General features: G+C 36.4%; 2 protein-coding genes across 4 annotated transcripts in view; both read left to right on the top strand.

The window, feature by feature from the left end:
- LOC137405416 (WAP four-disulfide core domain protein 3-like) overlaps positions 1-16523 on the top strand; it is a 35377-nt gene extending 18854 nt beyond the window's left edge. Inside the window, exons 2-3 of one of the 2 annotated variants that reach the window (XM_068091669.1) lie at positions 183-912; positions 3605-3808. In XM_068091669.1, coding sequence (XP_067947770.1) covers positions 183-912; positions 3605-3770 — 896 coding nt within the window. In that variant the 3' untranslated portion in view covers positions 3771-3808. Of the gene's footprint in view, positions 1-182; positions 913-3604; positions 3809-16456 lie in introns of those variants that run through there. The other variant, XM_068091670.1, reaches the window with a different exon arrangement.
- LOC137405415 (tenascin-like) lies at positions 8698-21425 on the top strand. Of its 2 annotated transcripts, XM_068091666.1 has the most exons (7): positions 8698-8771; positions 9864-10010; positions 11360-11446; positions 14566-14652; positions 15163-15629; positions 15771-16456; positions 21016-21423. In XM_068091666.1, exons 1-7 carry the CDS (start codon positions 8711-8713, stop codon positions 21179-21181), a joined length of 1701 nt encoding a protein of 566 aa, XP_067947767.1. In that variant the 5' UTR covers positions 8698-8710; the 3' UTR covers positions 21182-21423. The 2 variants fall into 2 exon arrangements, with proteins under 2 accessions (XP_067947767.1, XP_067947766.1); XM_068091665.1 differs by having other exon boundaries at positions 15163-16456; positions 21016-21425.
- The last annotated feature ends 320 nt before the right edge of the window (positions 21426-21745 follow it).

Genomic DNA, 21745 nt, shown 5'->3' with positions numbered 1-21745 from the left:
TATTCGTCAACTATGTGCCCTGTTAATGCCTCAAAGAAATGTCGCAGCAACCAATATTTCACCATGCATCCACAGTAATCTGCACAATGGTCACCACTTCTCGAGTCGCTTGATCTGTACTTCCTGGCTTCAGACACCCGGACACCCTTTTTATTATAACATATATCTATGATTTATTACAGTGAATGAAGAGCATGCAGGGGAGTGTCCAGCACCCAGTGGACTCGTAGGCATCTGCATAGCCGAGTGTACAACCGATGATGAGTGTGCAAGCAATGAGAAATGCTGTGGCAGCTGTCCAAGGCGTTGCACTCCTGCCGTGAATGTTGATAAACCTGGCAGTTGTCCAAGAGAAAAACCAGGTCAAGCTGGACCCTGCGTCGTGGAGTGTGAAGGAGATGACTCATGCCCTGGAGATCAGAAATGCTGTGGAAGCTGCCCAAAGCGTTGCACTGCTGCCGTGAATGTTGATAAACCTGGTAGTTGTCCAAGAGAAAGACCAGATCAAGCTGGACCCTGTGTCGTGGAGTGTGAAGGAGATAACTCATGCCCTGGAGATGAAAAATGCTGTGGAAGCTGCCCAAAGCGTTGCACTGCTGCCGTGAATGTTGATAAACCTGGTAGTTGTCCAAGAGAAAGACCAGATCAAGCTGGACCCTGCGTCGTGGAGTGTGAAGGAGATAACTCATGCCCTGGAGATGAAAAATGCTGTGGAAGCTGCCCAAAGCGTTGCACTGCTGCCGTGAATGTTGATAAACCTGGTAGTTGTCCAAGAGAAAGACCAGGTCAAGCTGGACCCTGCGTCGTGGAGTGTGAAGGAGATGACTCATGCCCTGGAGATGAGAAGTGCTGTGGAAGCTGCCCAAAACAATGTAAAAAACCAAGAAGCAGAAAGCCAATTATAGGCCGAATGTAAAAGATTTACAGTTCATTAAATATTTTCTGCAACAGCTTCACCTCAGTATTCATTCTGATATTTGCTTTCTATGTTGAAACTGTTATATGTTGAAGCAGATATTGTACCAAATAATTGGTATTTTGTTTGCTTGATTTCCAAACAAACAACAATATATACTTTAAATAATCAGATATAGCATTGAAGCAAATAAATTATATAATCCTTAAACCTATGTAAAAATAGAATAACTTATATTACTTGTAAAAGCTAAACTCATGAAGCAATAATCAGTGAAGAAAGTTTTCTATTGTTACTTTATCAGTAGAGGACAGCAGCAGTGGTCAAAAATGGCAGACTTGCAAGCAACAGGTTGGAGTTCAATTCACAACTCAGTAGTGTCATTTCAGACATCGGTGGTAGGTGGAATTACATCCAACCTTAAATTGCTTTGGACCACTGGGCACGTTTTGAGTTGTCGAGTTTCTATTGCCACTGTACTCAGACATATCCAGCCAAGAGCATAAAACCATTGTTCGTACAACAACAATGTTGTGCATGCTTAAAATATACACAACTTTTGCAGCCTCCGCAGACATCGATCATAGTCAGAATTATAGACACACGTTCTTAATGAACAAGGAGTAGTTTCAGAGGTAGAGTGAGTGATAGAAATGTGTTTCAGGTAGAAATTTATTTTCAGAGTTCAAAAAATGATGATAAATATTACAAGTAATCACATATAATATTATAATAGATGCATTAAAACACAAAACTATATAAAAAGTTTAATATAAAAGCTCAAATTACTAGGAAAACTAAAGTAATAAAGTATTAACCAGCAGAAAGAGATATTTAAACAGAAGAGTAGACTCTCTAGGTTCAGTAGTAGAGTAAGTGATAAAAAGTGTGGTGAACTTACTCCCACTTACACTAAATGTAGTTTAAACTTTATTTACACTCTTCAATCATTTTTAATTTTTACTTTTCATTTTCCATGTTTATTAAAACAACTGTAATGCTTAAAAACCGCCATTATGCATTGGTAATTACTTCATATGTTGAGACTGATATTCATATGTTGAGACTGATATTCATATGTTGAGACTGATATTCATATGTTGAGACTGATATTTGCTGAAGTTTTACGTCATGAAAAAAATCATATATAGAAGTGATCAGAAGTCAAGCTTTACCTATACTTATAAAAATGAAATCTACCTTAATTTTCCCCAAGCCACTGTTCAGCATTGCTTGGGGAAGATTAAGGTACGTTATCAGCAACTGTTCAGCAACTATACAATATAGCAACTGTTCAGCAACATAGCAATTTTTCAGCAACTATACAATATAGCAACTGTTCAGAAACTATAAAATATAGCCAACTGTTCAGCAACATAGCAACTGTTCAGCAAATATATAATATAGCAACTGTTCAGCAACTATACAATATAGCAACTGTTCAGCAACTATACAATATACCAACTGTTCAGCAACTATACAATAAAGCAACTGTTAAGCAACTATGCAATATAGCAACGTGATGTACTGTCACATGGCATAGAGTAATGAATGATCACATGTCATAGAGTGATGAATGATCACATGGCATAGAGTGATGAATGATCACATGTCATAGAGTGATGAATGATCGTATATCATAGAGTGATGAAGGATCACATATCATAGAGTGATGAATGATCACATGTCATAGAGTGATGAATGATCACATGTCATAGAGTGATGAGTGATCACATGACATAGAGTGATGAATAATCACATCTCATAGAGGGATGAATGATCACATGTCATAGAGTGATGAATGATCACATGTCATAGAGTGATGAATGATCACATGTCATAGAGTGATGAATGATCACATGTCATAGAGCGATGAATGATCACATGTCATAGAGTGATGAATGATCACATGTCATAGAGTGATGAATGATCACATGGCATAGACTGATGAATGATCACATGTCATAGAGTGATGAATGATCACATGTCATAGAGTGATGAATGATTCTGAAATCGTTTAAATGTAAATTAATGTTTAGTAATTACAGTGAGTACAAGAAAACTATGTCACTAGATTGTTCCCTGATAACTGTCATGCATTTATGGTGCATCATTAGTCTATGAAATTTATATAAGTACACCTCTGCATAGCACTGTATCCTTAATAACGTTTTAGAGAAGTGTGGACGAACGTACAACAAGTTTGTCCATATTCCTTCTCTATGTTCCCCCTTTGCTGAATCCTTAGTTTCCTCTCATTGGAAGGGGGCGAGAAGAGAAGGGTTAGGCTTTTTGAAAAGCAATTCACCTAGTTAAGAGCTTCTCAAATAATGCGCCTTATTATTTTTCCGACGTCAGGCACACTTTTAGGAAATTGTGCGCTCACTATTTGAGATGCACTGCACTAGGTGGATTAACAACATTGACATCTCTAGGAAATTTATATGGCATTTTATTGAGTCGATACTTTGTCACACAAGAGATCAAGCCCCGAAACCTCTGATTATCTTTTCAACTGTATGTTGACCAATATTTTTGTATGAAATTGGTAAGCACCACTTCACATGAACAACTTTAGCATCATTACCTTATGAAACTGAAATGTTTTTAAACCTTTCAAATATACCTGAACGTAAGTGCTTACATCTACTGAAGCATGCAATATAGATGTCTATCAGATACTTTTAGCTGTCCAAGTCGCTTTACAACAAGTGCAGAGGGTCGTCGGTGCACTGAACAACGACGAAACCTCAGCAGCTGTACATCTGACGCTGATTGTGAGGATGGCAGAGTCTGCTGCGGATTCTGTCGAAAGAGATGCATGAGGGGCCGTGCTCGATTTGCCCGGTCTTAAAATGTATTTAGACAAATCTTTGGTGTTTTTATGACAAAAGAGCCTGTGTACAGTTCTTGGACAAATAAAAAGACATAAAAGATGCAGATTGTGAAATAATAGGTTATTCTCTGCATATTTTTTTTTATTGTTTACTTTTGATTGTAAAGTAATAATATTATATCTTCCCATAATATATTGCTGAAAATAATGCTGCCTCTGAATATTTGACTGAGACTTTAGAGGCCTAATATCTACGGTCATCATAAGAATGTTTTAGTAGGCACTAAGAAGCTCTGCATAGCCTCTTCTTAATTATTCAAAGCACAACTAATTGACTATTGAGAATTATTGATTTTAGATGCCTTAAATAGTACAGAGCCTAAATTCTGAAAAAAATTAAATTTCTCTCGAAGTTACCAAAAATTGTCAAAATGTATAGCTCAGTCAACGAAACATACACAAACATACAGAAGGCTTCCAATTAGACGAGGGTTCACAGACTGAAGCATCTGGAAAACAGTAAAAATTGAGCCAACCTACACTCAAACATTTATAGGACTAGAAATTCCCCTGTCATACAGCCCACAACCAAAGTGATATTGAAAAAAATAAAGGGTACTGCCGGTTGAGAAATGAAATATTAGCAGTCAAATGGTACTGCAGTGCAATAGGATAACTGCAATGGTAGCTGTAATGTACTGGGTGTGGGTGTTATTATGTACAACAAACAGCAATAATGAAAGGAAAAGATTATATGTTTATATCTCACCCCTGCATTCGGCGAAATGCAATATTAGAAGTAAAATGGCAAGCTGCTGTGTAATATACACAGTTTGAATGTTGGTTGTGTTGAATGTAGAATGGTTCTGACAGCGATCTGTAACCAAAGTGAAAAAATGAGTCATGGTCACAGTAACCATGGTTAAGTCAGGTGTGTGAGATTTAGAGTTATCTACACTAGCAGAAGGAGAAACTTCTCAGTTATTTTGCAAAAATAAATTGATTCCAGCTTGATTACAGCAGATTTTATGGTCAATAAACTGAATGCATGTTTACCATTAGTGCGAAAACTGGTGTTAAAGTTTGAGAAACGAAAACCAATGCGTCATATGCTATGACGTTTACATTTCAAAACGTCATAGCAACCAATATCAAGAAGTTGTGATATTTATCTAGATTTTTGTATTTATATGCAAAAAATTATGCTGAACTTAAAAAGATTTTAGTTGGTTGTAATAGAAATAGCTGCATATCTATAAGAATGTGTAGGCCTATAACTTAATTTTGCAGATATTAAAAATGGCTTGGCGGTACCGCGATATTGGGCACAGCCGTAGTATCATCAACAAAATCTTTAGAAAAATATTAACAGTAACATATTGCACACCATCGGTCACTATATACTTTGATCTTATAAATTCAAATGATTATTCTTATAATTAAATCTTATAATAATCTTATAACATCAAATAATTATTCTTATAATTAAATATTGTAATAATCTTATAAGAATCGTTAATAAAATATCATCGTCATTTCCTTTACTTTCACTGCTTTGGACATTAGTTGGAATACTAAAGTATTCATTATAAGGGTCCAAAATGTCAGTTACTTTGAAATCGGCAAAAAGAAACGATTACTTTTCAGCACTTCTACGTTAATTACTGAAACTTTCGGCAATTGGACAATGCCATAGACTGGTGAAATGTGCACGCTTTTTTCGTGAAATGCGCACGACTTAATGTTTCTACTCTCTGTCGCACGGCCTTATCGGCATTTCGTTGACCGGTCTTAAGTTTGACTACAAAAGGCTTGTCATGTTTTAATGGCGATTTTAGGCTAAATTAATCTGTCTAATTATGTATTATTCGATCAGATGGGTAAGTTTTAGGATATTTTCTACACTTTTCAAAGACTTGGTAACATATTTAAATAGGTTTATATGTGTTTTGTATCGTTATTATACTTAAACGACTCCATAGAAAAATTGTTTAATTTGTAGATGAGATTTGGGCACAAGGGTTTGGGACGGCCGTTCATGAAAAATTTTTGTGAGTTGTGTGCACGTATGCATTTATCATAAAGCTCCCAAACACTCACTTCGCTCGTGTTTGGTGGTGGGACAACTTCAAAACTAAAATGGAATGGCAAACAAAACAGGAAAACATTAAAGGATTACTTGTAACAAAATTCAAATTACAGTTATTTGGTATCAAAAGATTCACCATGTCTTACTCTGTTGTGTTGTAGGTGCCAAATATGTGGAAATGTGATTACAAGCTCTTAAAAGCTAAAAAACGAACAGTTAATCGCCGCCATCAGGAAACTGACGTAGATTCGAAATTTTTTCCAAAAATGACTCAAATGAGACGTAGTTGAACACGATGGCTTCTGTTTACACTTTCATGCAACTTCATTCGTCGAAAAATTTTCTCAAATATATTTCACGCATTCAATAAAACCATGTTTATTATTGTCCTCACGCGTCTATTTTATCATCATTGTAATGCTGTCATTTTGAGCGCTGGTTTCTCCAAACCTACCGTAAAAATTTGTTTAATTTTTCAACCTTAGTTTGAAAGAGTGCCATATCATCCTTTGATAAACATGACGAGCCTGTTGATCTCCTATGATAGCAAAAAAATGCTGCAGAAATTATTCGCGCTGTTTGGCAGGAAGTATGGGTCACATGATCAGATTACGGCTAGAAGATTAGACCAAGCCGAAACAGAACTGCAAAGTAGCGAGAATCTATATTTGGTACGGGCTCTTCGGTGAAACCCGAAGTGTCTGTCATAAACTAGTGCTACGAGAAGTTTATATTGAGCCTTTTTTAGCCTTTCAACTCACGTGAGAACATCACGTGACAAAACAATAACCAAATGGATTGACAACGTCAGAAAAATAAACTGATTCCTGTCTATTGCAGTTTCGTGATGACCGCGAAAAATTGTTCATTTTTGAGCTTGTAATCACATTTCCACATACTTTGCACCTACCACACATCAGAGTAAGACATAGTGAGTCTTTAAATACCAAATAATTGTCATGTGAATTTTGTTGCAAGTCAATCTCAAAAGTAGCACAGCTCTCTTAAACTCTCTAAGCCTCGAATGATGATGCTTCAACTGATTGTTTCCCTGTGACATCAATAATTATGTCTTTTCTGTTTCTCAATATCTGAGAAGCTGTTTCAAAACTAATATTGATATTAATATTTAACATCAAACTTAGTCTTTAAATATTAATCCTAAAAACCCAACAAACTAGTGACTATGTTTTAATATCAAGCTGGATAAATCAGTAAACGTTTGGCTGCTCCATTACGGTGTCAGCTTGGCTTAAAAAAGTCAAATGATATATTTAGCTACATTTTAATTGGTTATGAGTTCTTTTTTGCTGATTTTTGCTTATAAATGCAATTTTTCTACACACAAATTAATAACTCATCTATATTTTTCAGTTCATCGTAAAATACAATAATAATATTTTTTTATGAGTTTCAGGAACAAAGCTTTCATTAGATTACCAATAGCAAGCCGAGATATGCCTAGATTCCTTTCATTCTCAATCAGATAGTCAGTAGGTGGATGTTTAATAAGCTGGTTCTCAGGAAACAAATAGAGTTTTTATATGAAATATTTTATGTGATCTGGCAGAAGGCACAGAGCACATGCTTGTGAAGTTTAGAACAATTTGACCAAAATAGGTAGAAAGAGATATTGTTTACGCAGACTAACAGACAGACCGACTCACACACTCACGCGCGCGCTCACACACACGTATTAGACACGTGTTGGACACGTGTTAGACATGAAGCAGTACAGCCGACCACTTACCAAAAACATACAGCGCTGTCAGAAACTATGAGACCACCCACTAATTTGAGCCTTCATTCATCTTGACACTCTTGATGTAGCCATGTTAAGATATTAAACTCAATTTAACTCCTACATATTGCACATCATTAAATGAAGATGTTTCTCCTTGGTCTAGCAAAATATAACAAAAGCCTTTTAGTTTCATTTTATAGCAGAGGTGATGGAGTTGTGTCATCATGTTATCTAGCAAAATATAGCAAAAGCCTTTCGGCCAAATTTGATAGCATCTCTGCTACAAAATAAATTTTATTTTATAACGAGGACCGACCAGACCAAAAAGTTAGACTTGTTTTGTATGTAAAACTTTTCGCTAGCGTTGGCGATCATCAACAAAATGATGGTTATCGTCACGTGATAATAAAATGAGAAGAAAAAATCTCCAACCTCATATCAATTCAATTCTTATCAATATATAATTTTTATCAGCTCTTGCCATGAAACTATGTAGAGTTGATCTCTCTTGTTGGAAATAGATTATCAATAGAAGCATGTGATAATCTTTGAAGAAGACAGAAGCATTCCAGAGCAGAGCTCATCTTTCTGTTTCCTGACATCCATATCCTCATAAACAGCATTGTTTATACAGTTTCCTTGTCTGAGTCATTCTATTATTTAAGACTGCGCCTGGTACCAAAGGGAAATGACATTAAACCATAATTGTCACGTACAACTTATATCGTATTTGCAAGGTAAATCAGACACGCTGATTCCGATTTGTACTAAAAATACAGATTGGTCCACTAACTTTCAGAGTATTGAAGGCTTTTTTACAGCGTTTTAATATCGGTCTCGAAAACAACACGATCGGCACAACAAATGCTGCCCATGAATATGTGACGTAACTTAGCTTTTTAGGAGCAGAAATTGGGGATGTTTAGTCCAATTTAGAATGATAGAAATGGGTGCCTTAAAACCAATTATTATCTAAATTCAGCATTCAAAATAATCGGAAATACGATAAAAGTTGTATGTGACAGTTATGGTTTAAGCATGATCTATTACCGACTCTATCCGGCTTGAATATAAAAGCTTTGCATAGGCTATTTTCATCACTTGTTGAAAGACTCATACAAGAGAATGCATTGTCTTCAAGCAGTAGTTGGAATCCTCCTGTGTTACGGGGCGTGTGCACAGTTCTGTAAGTTTTACAAATAGCGACATTTTTCTTTTTCTTTTACAGTTCATGTAGGTTTGTGTTACGAGAAGGTGTTGTGTAATTTATTTCTGCCAAATCATGTCATTCAGGTTAGCTTGCAGACTGACTTGAGTTTTGCGGATAATTATAATTTCTGTGATTTTCTTATCAGTGAAGTTACGATAAAATATAAACTTCAGCAAACATTTAACAAACTTTTAAAGATTGTAGATAATTTATCAATGCAGCAAGTAAATAAAGCTCATACTTATTTTCAACAATTATTATTAAATAATTTTGTATATTTTTCTAATCTCTCTCATTGTCTAAACATTAAAATTAAAGAAAACCGAATAAGTAACTCTGTACCTTGTTCAGAAACCAGTTTATCTACTGTGCTGTTGGTTCTCTGTCACATTAACTTTACTAATAAACTGGTATTTCTTATAATTGTTTGTTTTGGTTTGGTTTATTCAAAAATTGAAAATGAATATCAGAAAAAAAATTGCATTGAAAAAACCAAAAAGTTAGTTATGTTTGGATTCGTCAATAATAGGTTAACAAGGTATAGTAATATAACGCTACCTTTTAATACTGCTAATTGTTAGCATTGGTAAAAGGTAACACTGCTAATTGTAAACATTGTTATGTGTTAACATTATTAAATGTTAATATTTTTAGTTGTATAATGTAGATGTTTTACCTTTTTTACTCTTTTTACAAACTTTGTTTATCTTTAGTATCTGGCATCACTATTTACTCAATCCTTGTAGACATGGTTAAAGCATGCAGCTGTTATGATTTTCAACGATCGTTGTCTATGAAAAGTAAAAAACAACTACGTATAAACTACAAGCAATGTAATATACTTGCAAAGTATATTCAGATTCTGTGTTGCTTGTAGTTTTCTCAAAAATCTGTAACTAGCTAAAAACAGTTTGACAACAGTAGAGGTGTTGTCACTGGTTTGAAAGTTATCAATATTTAAATATATCTAAACTTTCCTTTTAATATACATGTATACATTATGAACTTGTGAACTTATTCTATGAATTGCCTCCATTTGATAAAAGGTTTTCAACTATACCTTTGCAGTTCCACCTGTGAATGAACCTAATGACTGCCCCATCAGGTGTGTGACAACTCCATGTCCGTGTGGAACCAACTGCACTCAGCTAGAGTGCCCTAGCAATTGTCTTAGATGGAGAACTGACAGCCGAGGGTGTAACACTTGTGATTGTGGTAAGAGGCCTTTAGAATTTAGTATTTCTCCAAGGGAAACTTACAGAAGCTTTCCATTTATAAAAGGACTAGCTGAATGCCCCAGCGTTTCAAGAATAAGAACATCATTACTCAATGAATTTGAGTAACTTAAGCTAGTAACTTAAGCTAGTCTAAACCTTTACTGTAATAAGAGCCATGTTTGAAGCCAGCTTAATAATCATTACATTACACGTAATAGTCTCTAACTCATCTAGTAGCTAATAAGCTAGTAATCATCAGTAATAATTTCCCAAGCACTGCAAGTGTGAGTATTTTAAAGGATCTATTAACTATATGCACAATTATTCCATTGTTTTGCAAGTAGGCCGTGTGGCATAGTAGGTTAGCTTGCCTGGTTACAGACCCGGAGGTTAAGAGTTCAAATCCACCATGCAGCGGATTTTTCATATCTAAAATTTTATCACTACAACTGAACATCTGGAAGACAACCACTGAGATTTATGTGTACCATGAAACCTCTATTTGAATGCTATAGTGCTCTCTTTTTTATTCCTTCTCCTATAATGCATGTAGTCGCGTTCAATTGGAAGTGACGTTTAAATAAAGGATGGTGCTGTGTTTCTTGGCATATTTTCGAGTAGTAGTAATAGCAGTAGTAGTAGTAGTAGTAGTAGTAGTAGTAGTAGTAGTAGTAGTAGTAGTAGTAGTAGTAGTAGTAGTAGTAGTAGTATAGCAGTAATAGTAGTAGTAGTAATAGTAGTAGTAGTAGGGGTACTGTTGTAATGTGTAGTGAAGTTATGAAACAATATGAAGTATAGAAATGAAGAGTTAAAGGTTTACTTGCAAAAAAATTCACATTACAGTTATTTGGTATCAAAAGGTTCATCATGTCTCACTCTGCTGTGTTGTAGGTGCAAAATATGTTCTCAAATAAAAGCTCAAAAACAAACACTTAATTGCAGCCATCACGAAAATGCCGTAGATTGGAATCCCTTTCCAAAACGGCTCAAATGGGAGGTAGTTGAACCCGATGGTTTCTGTTTACACTTTCATTTAACTTCATTTGTCGAAATATTTTAACGAATACACTTCACGCATTCAATAAAACCATGTCTATTGTCCTTACGAGTCTATTTCATCATCATTGTAATGCTGTCACTTTGATCACTGTCACTTTGAACACCCCTAAATCATGCTAAATATCGCCTCGTGTGTTTTTACCTTTATTAAAATGTATGTTTACCATGTAGAAACACTTTAGTTTCATACGTTATTCAACTAGCCTACTAGGTTGTTTTGATATCATGATGCAGTGATTGGTTTCTCCCTTCAAAATAATCATGCTTTTATTTTTCTGTGCGATACAGAAAGAATCCGGTGCCCTGTGTTCAGATGTCGACCATGCCCAAATGGATATCAGATAGATGAAGATGGCTGCCAAACATGCGAATGTAGTGAGTCTTTCAGTTTACTTTATTTTTTGTTTTTCTAATAGCCAATAGTATGTTGGTTACAGGCTCTGCTACGGCTCGATTCTTTTAATTAGCTTAAAAAATCATGTTTAGAATTTAACTGTTCATCGACTAAAATTTACACAAATCTTTAGTCGATTTGATCAGAAATTATTGATGTTTGATTATTGATTATTGATTGATGTTTTTCTATCATTTGCAATTATTTTTGATATTTGCGGTAATCTGACGACAAAACTTGATTGCGGTTAAAACGCCCGTCTCCAAAAATGATGTCAATAGTAATGTTTCTTGTTTTGTCTCTCTTGTTATGGCATCGGCTATTTCGGTCAAGTTGTAGTGTTACAGTCTCTATTGACAGACATATTATTTTGTATTTCCATTTTATTACTAAAATAAGACTTCAGATATAGCTTCAAATATATTTTATAGATATTTTAAGTAATGTAAGAATAGGCTAGGCTGGTTAGAACTTGTCTGTCCTTTTTCTCTAAACACTGCATGAACGTATAAGTACCCGATGCCGATGAGGCTGCATATTTATCAATCATCAACAATACGTACAAATAATGGCGTCATATTTGGAGATGTCTGGGCAACGCCTTTTCTTCTGAGCATTTTAACCTTGAAACATCCTGACAGTTCGATAAACTCAACATCAAATACAATAATAAATGATAAAAAAACCGATATTGAAAATCAGTGACCAGGAAGTGAAAAAACTATTATGTGTCTGACTAAAAACTCTGTTGAACTGCCTTTTGACCTTACTTAGTGCGCAGACGATTGTTTGGACATCGCAACCAAATATATTCGATAGAGAGCAAAGTCGCAGTTTCTCTTGCAGAATGTACATGTACATTTATGTATAACTTTTTAATGGCTTTAGCAATCATCAACAAAATAATGTTTGTCATTACATGATGAAACTAAATTGAGAGGACAGAAACCAGGAATTATTGAGTTGGTTGAACAGGCGTGTTTTAAAAGTTGGTAATCTAATACTGTAGTACGTATTATTACGGTAGTATTGCGGGGGAGTCGGGATAGTGAATTGAAGTTTGTAGTAACAGAAAATTCATAAACTGAAGCATACGATGGTAGATGTAATATGTTGGTGTCACGTAGCAGAAAACAACGTTTGTCATATACATAGAAGAATAAATATAAATATTTAAACATAAATTCTATTAACTTCAGTAGTACGATTGTTTAGATGTAGCAGCCAATCATAACAGATGGAGAGCATAGTTTCACTTTCTCTTGTCTAACAAGCATGGTTTCACTTTCTCTTGTCTAACAAGCATGGTTTCACTTTCTCTTGTCTAACAAGCATGGTTTCACTTTCTCTTGTCTAACAAGCATGGTTTCACTTTCTCTTGTCTAACAAGCATGGCTTCACTTTCTCTTGTTTAACAAGCATGGTTTCACTTTCTCTTGTCTAACAAACATGGTTTCACTTTCTCTTGTCTAACAAGCATGGTTTCACTTTCTCTTGTCTAACAAGCATTGTTTCGTTCTACTTTTAAATAAAGGTTCTCTTCGCTTTGATGAGCCGCTAATAACTATAATGAATAGGAGAGGTATTTGCATGTGTAAGGTCTATGCCTATGTAATGTCGCTCTCTGAATGACCAACGCTGTCTATCGGCAGCGTTGATTAGTCGAATTGCCCACAGATTGGTCGTCGCAAAAATTGGGCAAAAAACTGAAAGCAGGTTATTGGCTAGTTAACGCTCTGCCTTAGGGAACATAACGGTTGTTGGAGACACACCTAATTACTACCTGTTAAATATCTCCCAATCCGATCACTAGAGTGGTATGAATCAAATATTAGAGCCTATCACAATCAGTAACATATGCAAGAATGTAACATGGTACAAGCCACTATTAAATTATAAGTAAGTCATGTGAACTTAATGACCATAGAGGTATTTTTGTCATAAATGTTACGCTTTGACTTTAATTGCTATAGTGTTGTTATTTTCAAAATGTTTTTTCTCTTCCAAGTGATAAATGTCTTACAGAGGAGACCAAAAGACTGCCTTTCACACTACAGAGTGAAAGCATGTACCACTTTTTCCTTGCTTAAGTCAAACTGCTTAGTGTCAAAATCATTATAGAAAATATCTTTTCTCAGTAGCACACCCTACACTAGTAGGACCTAGAGGGTTCCACATAACAATAGTAGTAATCGTTTATATAAACTTGGTTTACAAATCTGTTTTTTGGAAAACAGGCCACACACCGACCCGATTCATCTTGTGGGTGAACTTAATGGTCCAGATAGTGAATGCGTCTTTTCAACCATTCTACGGCAAGATTAATCCTCAGTACTTTATTTACTGGTAAGGCATTAAAAACAACCACAAATGAATCTATTAATGCTTGCCGGAGGCACATCAGCTTTGTGGTTTAAAAAATCGTTTTTAATGTTCTCTCAGGTGATTGCCAAAGTTTCCACATCTAGACCAATATTACACAATTTCGTTTATTATCTGTAGATTATATTGTACATAAAAATGCATAACTGAACATGTGCATCTGAGGCAGCATCTCTCTCTTTCTCTTGCAGTCAGTCATTTTTGACAATGACTGTCTTATCGTTAAGGCTTGATCACTGACTTCCATGCAGCTCTGTTTTTCACCTCCTCTTACCATCTGTCTGTAGATAAAATGCACATGTACATCATTTATTTCTTATGTAAGTAAAACCAAACCAAGTTGTTAAACAAATATTTCGTCAAAGTGTCCAAGTTGCCAATAAATTTGTTACTACAACATTTTTTTTCAATCAGATGTATAAAAAACCAGCTAACTTTTTGTGATGGTGCCATGCTTTAAATTCAATAGTCTGCACCATTAAGTTGTTGTTGGGAAGTGTCAAGCATGACACCGACCACCTGCTATAATTGTCACTGCCATTTTTAAGCCTTGCAAACCCATATTGACAAACTGACTAGCCTGTGCTTGATTGCTACAACTGATCCCTGCTACTGTACTACGCTGTGCTTGAGGCAAGCATCGCCTTCGGCGTGGTGTAGCATCACCTGTTGCGTGTTGTCATGTAAATTCAATGCCACCGGCCTGTGCATTTTACAGGAAATATTTGTCCTATCCCACGCTGCGCCAAGCCGTGCCCTAATGGATTCCGAACAAACTCGCAGGGTTGTCAAACCTGTGACTGTGGTAAGTTTTAATAATTCGTTATATTCGCCATACCATTATCTGTAATGTTAGGACTAAGGCTAAGCTCAAGCCAATTTCATAGGTGAATATGCCAGGCACATGTAAGAAGCTGTCATTTGTTGCCAACCTCCTTAAACCTTCTCAATTGTAATCATTTAGGCTATTAAACTTACATTAAATATGTATCAAAACCTACTTGAATCAGATTTTACCACATTATTCAGATGTCATATGTTCCCACTGTCTCGCTGCATGTCAGGGTTGCCCTCTTGGTAATTGTTCATCAACTATGTGCCCTGTTAATGCGGATACCTCAGAGAAATGTTGCAGCAACCAATATTTCACCACGCATCCACAGTAATCTGCACAATGGTCACCACTTCGCGAATTACTTGATCTGTATTTCCTGGCTTCATTATTATATTATATTATATTAATATATTATTATAATATTATTATATTAATATTATTATTATTTTTATTATATCGAATACTTATGATTTATTATAGTGAGTAGAGAACATGCAGGGGAGTGTCCAGCACCCAGTGGACTCATAGGCATCTGCATAGCCGAGTGTACGACCGATGATGAGTGTGCAAGCAATGAGAAATGCTGTGGCAGCTGTCCAAGGCGCTGCACTCCTGCCGTGAATGTTGATAAACCTGGCAGTTGTCCAAGAGAAAGACCAGGTCAGGTGGGACCCTGCGTCGTGGAGTGCCAAGGAGATAACTCATGTCCTGGAGATGAAAAATGCTGTGGCAACTGTCCAAGGCGTTGCACTGCTGCCGTGAATGTTAATAAACCTGGAAGTTGTCCAAGAGAAAGACCAGGTCAGGTTGGACCCTGCGTCGTAGAGTGCCAAGGAGATGACTCATGCCCTGGAGATGAGAAATGCTGTGGCAGCTGTCCAAGGCGCTGCACTCCTGCCGTGAATGTTGATAAACCTGGCAGTTGTCCAAGAGAAAGACCAGGTCAAGTGGGACCCTGCGTCGTGGAGTGCCAAGGAGATAACTCATGTCCTGGAGATGAAAAATGCTGTGGCAACTGTCCAAGGCGTTGCACTGCTGCCGTGAATGTTAATAAACCTGGAAGTTGTCCAAGAGAAAGACCAGGTCAGGTTGGACCCTGCGTCGTGGAGTGCCAAGGAGATGACTCATGCCCTGGAGATGAGAAATGCTGTGGAAGCTGCCCAAAACGTTGCACTGCTGCCGTGAATGTTGATAAACCTGGTAGTTGTCCAAGAGAAAGACCAGGTCAGGTTGGACCCTGCGTCGTGGAGTGCCAAGGAGATAACTCATGTCCTGGAGATGAGAAATGCTGTGGCAACTGTCCAAGGCGTTGCACTGCTGCCGTGAATGTAAATAAACCTGGAAGTTGTCCAAGAGAAAGACCAGGTCAGGTTGGACCCTGTGTCGTGGAGTGCCAAGGAGATGACTCATGCCCTGGAGATGAGAAATGCTGTGGAAGCTGCCCAAAGCGTTGCACTGCTGCCGTGAATGTTGATAAACCTGGTAGTTGTCCAAGAGAAAGACCAGGTCAGGTTGGACCCTGCGTCGTGGAGTGCCAAGGAGATGACTCATGTCCTGGAGATGAGAAATGCTGTGGCAACTGTCCAAGGCGTTGCACTGCTGCCGTGAATTTCAATAAACCTGGAAGTTGTCCAAGAGAAAGACCAGGTCAAGTTGGACCCTGCGTTGTGGAGTGCCAAGGAGATGACTCATGCCCTGGAGATGAAAAATGCTGTGGAAGCTGCCCAAAACAATGTAAAAAACCAAGAAGCAGAAAGCCGATTATAGGCCGAAGGTAAAAGATTTACAGTTCATTAAATATTTTCTGCAACAGCTTCACCTCAGTATTCATTCCGATATTTGCTTTCTATGTTGAAACTGTTATATGTTGAAGCTGGTATTTTTACAAAAATAATTGGTATTTTGTTTGCTTGATTTCCAAACAAACAACAATAAATACTTTAAATACTCGGATATAGCATTGAAGCAAATAAATTATATAAACCTTAAACTTATGTAAAAATTAATAGAATAACTTATATTACTTGTAAAAGCTTAAGTTATGAAATAATAACCAGTAAAAAAAATTTTATTGTTACTTTATCAGTAGAGGACAGCAGCAGTGGTCAAAAATGGCAGACTTGCAAGCAACAGGCTGGGTTTCAATTCACAACAACTCACTAGTGTCATTTTAGACACCGGTGGTGGGTGGAATGACATCCAACCTTAAATTGCTTTGGACCACTGGGCACGTTTTGAGTTGTCGAGTTTCTATTGCCACTGTACTCAGACATATCCAGCCAAGAACATAAAACCATTGTTCGTACAACAACAAAGTTGTGCATGTTTAAAACATGCACGGCTTTTGCAGCCTCCGCAGACATCAATCATAGTCATAATTATAGAGTCACACGAACTCATTCGGTAGACTCAGAGGTAGGGTGAGTGATAGAAATGGGGTTCAGACAGAAATTCATTTTCAGAGTCTAAAAAATGATGATAAATACTACAAAAAATTAGAAATAGTATTATGATAAATGCATTATAAATATGGAGCTATACAAAATATTGAATATCAAAGCTCAAATTACTAGGAAAACTAAACTAATAATAAAGTATTAACCAGCAGAAAAAGATATTTAAGCATAAGAGTAGACTCTCTAGGTTCAGTAGTAGAGTAAGTGATAGAAGAATGTGGTGTAACCTACTCCCACTTACACCAAATATAGTTTAAACTTTATTTACACTCTTCTATTATTTTTATTGTTTTTATTTCTAATTTTCTATGTTTATTAAAACAACTTTAATGCTTAAAAATCGATCTCATGCATTGATAATTACTTCATATGCCGAGACTGATATTCGCTGAAGTTTTACGTCATGAAAAACTTTATATAAAAAGGTGATTATAAGTCAAGGTTTAACTATACTTATAAAAATGAAATGTGCCTTAATCTTCCTCGAGCCACTGTTCAGCATTGCTTGGGGAAGATTAAGATACGTTATCAGCAACTGTTCAGCAACTATACAATATAGCAACTGTTCAGCAACTATACAATATAGCGACTGTTCAGCAACTATACAATATAGCAACTGTTCAGCAACTATACAATATAGCAACTGTTCAGCAACTATACAATATACAACTGTTCAGCAACTATACAATATAGTAACTGTTCAGCAACTATACAATATAGCAACTGTTCAGCTACTATACAATATAGCAACTGTTCAGCAACTATACAATATAGCAACTGTTCAGCAACTATACAATATACAACTGTTCAGCAACTATACAATATAGCAACTGTTCAGCAACTATACAATATAGCAACTTTTCAGCAACTATACAATATAGCAACTGTTCAGCAACTATACAATATAGCGTTCAGCAACTATACAAGATAGCAACTGATCAGCAACTATACAATATAGCAACTGTTCAGCAACTATACAATATAGCAACTGTTCAGCAACTATACAATATAGCAACTGTTCAGCAACTATACAATATAGCAACTGTTCAGCAACTATACAATATAGCAACTGTTCAGCTACTATACAATATAGCAACTGTTCAGCAACTATACAATATACAACTGTTCAGCAACTATACAATATACAACTGTTCAGCAACTATACAATATAGTAACTGTTCAGCAACTATACAATATAGCAACTGTTCAGCAACTATACAATATAGCAACTGTTCAGCTACTATACAATATAGCAACTGTTCAGCTACTATACAATATAGCAACTGTTCAGGAACTATACAATATAGCAACTATTCAGCAACTATACAATATACAACTGTTCAGCAATTATACAATATAGCAACTGTTCAGCAACTATACAATGTAGTAACTGTTCAGCAACTATACAATGTAGTAACGTTTAAACATTGCATTTGAGTAGGCTTACTGTAAAGTGTTTATAATAGGCCTACTTCGTGACATACTGTCACATGGCATACACTATGTTTCCATGGTGCGCAGTACTGCGAAGCAGCCCCTCCGAAGTCGAGGGGATTGTACGTTTCCATGCTGCGCAGTGGTTTTCAGCAAATACCGCAAATTAGCCAGAGAAGAGAAATTGTATAAATCGAATCGCCTGATGGAGAAATAGAATCGATCACGGATACCGAACGTCATAAACAGTCTTTTTTATGATTCTGTCGTCATACTTTTATTTACAATACACATTCACAAGGTTTTACAAACCTTAACACACTCTTTACATAGTAATATATTTTTAATAAGTATTTTTTAAGTAATATATTATTTAAACGTTAATTTAGGACTTGCCACCTATTTTTCGAAGTGTTGGCATCGATAACAAAGTCCAGGAAAGTAATCACCTCATCATCCTCGTGAATGCAGACCATAATTAAATTTATGTGGAAGAAGATCGGAAGAATAGTGAAAAAACAAGATTAGCAGGACAACCTTTGTACTAGTTTATGGCCATCGAAAAATCCGTCTCCACGGCATGAGAGCTATGCGCAGCCACTGCGCAGTCGCTGTTTCCTTGCTGCGAATTTGCACTGGCTTCGCACTGATCAGTGCGCAGTGATTTCAGTGCAAAGACGCCGTTTCCATGATTCGGAGATAGCGCAACTCCGAAGCACTGCGCATCATGGAAACATACACATAGAGTGATGAATGATCACATGTCATAGAGTGATGAATGATCACATGTCATAGAGGAATGAATGATACTGAATCGTTTAAATGTAAATTAATGGATAGTAATTACAATAAGTACGAGAAAACGATGTCACTAGATTGTTCCCTGGTAACTGTCATGCATTTACTTTCTCATATCCTGTTATTGAATGTTACTTCATCAGCCTTAGGGGTTAGGCAGATCCGCTAAAGGCTGGTTCACACTATATCGCCGTATCTCGGGTTGCTGCCACAATACTTTGCTGATCATCGATGATAATAATGTTCACACCATCCCAAACCCATCCACATTTGCATCAGGAGACACTCCGTGACGTAGTGTTATCATTTCTTTTTTTTAATTTTCGAGAGTAAACTTTTTTGTTTTCGCATGCTGGAATAAAAAAATTAGTCCCGCAGCGACTATCATAGACGGATATGAATAAATCTCGCTATCCACGATCGCGAATTACCATTGCCAAAATGTTTCACATTTGAAAGGTGGTCGAAGATGCTTGGCAATATATCGGGAAAGTTTGACAGCTGCAAACATTCCCAGCATGTCCACGATGTTTCGTCGATGTCATCGGTTCACGGTTCACATAATCGACAATGAACGCCGAAAGGAAAACGCTGACTAATGGCCACCAGCTTTAATATTACATATTCTCTGCATAGAATAGTGATTTTTTGTTTTAATCAGAGTTGTTATGAGGAAATATTATGTCAAACATGAAATTCCTCGGCATATTAAAATGTTGATGTCTGCCAACATTACAATTTTCAACTGAGGTGTGTCCAAGTAGGTTACTAGGATGATAGATGAGTTAACACTACGCTTTGCATACAGTTTAACGTCACTTTATATTTTTTAAATCACTAAATCAGTACTTCTCAATTATTTTCTGCCATGCCCCCACACATTGGCACCTAAGAAAAAGAATACTCAGGCCTTTATTATAGTGCTGCTCTATGCGCATGCTCAGCGTAAATTAAACCCCTGCACCGCAGAGCAAATGCTCCCTGCGTACACTCTGACAATGAGGTCCGCCACTGCTTCTATTTCAAAAAATATAAAATAGTACGTTTCCTGCAGCCAAGCACGGGCCTATTGATGGAGAATCATTAGTCTATGAAATTTATATAAATACACCTCTGCATAGTGCTGTATCCTTAATAACGTTAATGAGAAATATGGACGAATGTACAACATGTTTGTCCATATTCTTTCTCTATGTTCCCCGTAGTCAAACGCACCTTACCCCTGATGGAGCCTCACTCCCTCCTCTTGCAAGAGGAAGGAGTGAGGAGAGAAGGAGTGAGGCTTGTTAAAAAGCACTTTGCCTAGTTAAGAGCTTCTCAAATAGTGCACCACTATTTGAGAAGCACTGCCCTAGGTAGATTAACAACATTGACATCTCTAAGAAGTTATTATGGCAGTTTATTGCCTTGATACTTTTCCACACAAGAGATCGAGCCCTAAAACCTCTGATTATCTTTTCAACTGTATGTTGCCCGATATTTCTGTATGAAATTGCTAAACACCACTTCACATGAACAACTTTAGCATCATTACCTTATGAAACTGAAATGTTTTTAAATCTCTCCAGACATGCATAAATGTAAGTGCTTACATCTACTGTTCTTAATGAAGCATACAATATAAATGTCTATTACATACTTGTAGCTGTCCAAGTAGGTTTACAACAAGAGCAGAGGGTCATCAGTGCACAGAAGGACGACGAAACCTCAGCAGCTGTACATCTGACGCTGATTGTGAGGATGGCAGAGTCTGCTGCGGATTCTGTCGAAAAAGATGCATCAGAGGACATGCTCGATTTGCCCGGTCTTAAAATGTATTTAGACAAATCTTTGGCGTTTTTATGACAAAAGAACCTGTGTACAGTTTGTGGACAAAGAAAAATACACAACAGATGCAGATTGTGAAATAATAGGTTATTCTCTGCATATTTTTTTTATTGCTTGCTTGTGATTGTACAGTAATAATATTATATCTTTCCATAATATATTGCTGAAAATAATGCTGTCTTTGAATGTTTGACCGAAACTTTAGATGTCTAATATTAATTTTATGGTCACCATAAGAATGTTTTAGTAGGCACAAAGAAGCTCTGCATAGCCCCTTCTTAATAATTCTAAGCACAACTAAATGACTATTGAGAGTTATTGATTTTAGATGTCTTGAGTAATACAGAGCCTAAATTCTGAAAAATAATTAAATTTCACTCAAATTTACCAAAATATATTTTTCAATCAACAAAACATAAACAAACATTTTTAGAGAAGGCTTTCAATTAGACAACGGTTCATAGACTGTATCATGTGAAAAACAGTAAAAATAGAACCAACATATCTTCAACATTTATAGGACAACTCTAAAACTAAAATGGAATGGA

This window comes from Watersipora subatra, chromosome 9, assembly GCF_963576615.1.
Source record: "Watersipora subatra chromosome 9, tzWatSuba1.1, whole genome shotgun sequence".
Taxonomy (NCBI): domain Eukaryota; kingdom Metazoa; phylum Bryozoa; class Gymnolaemata; order Cheilostomatida; family Watersiporidae; genus Watersipora; species Watersipora subatra.
Note: the sequence above shows the minus strand (reverse complement) of the source record. Positions and strands in the feature narration are given on the sequence as shown.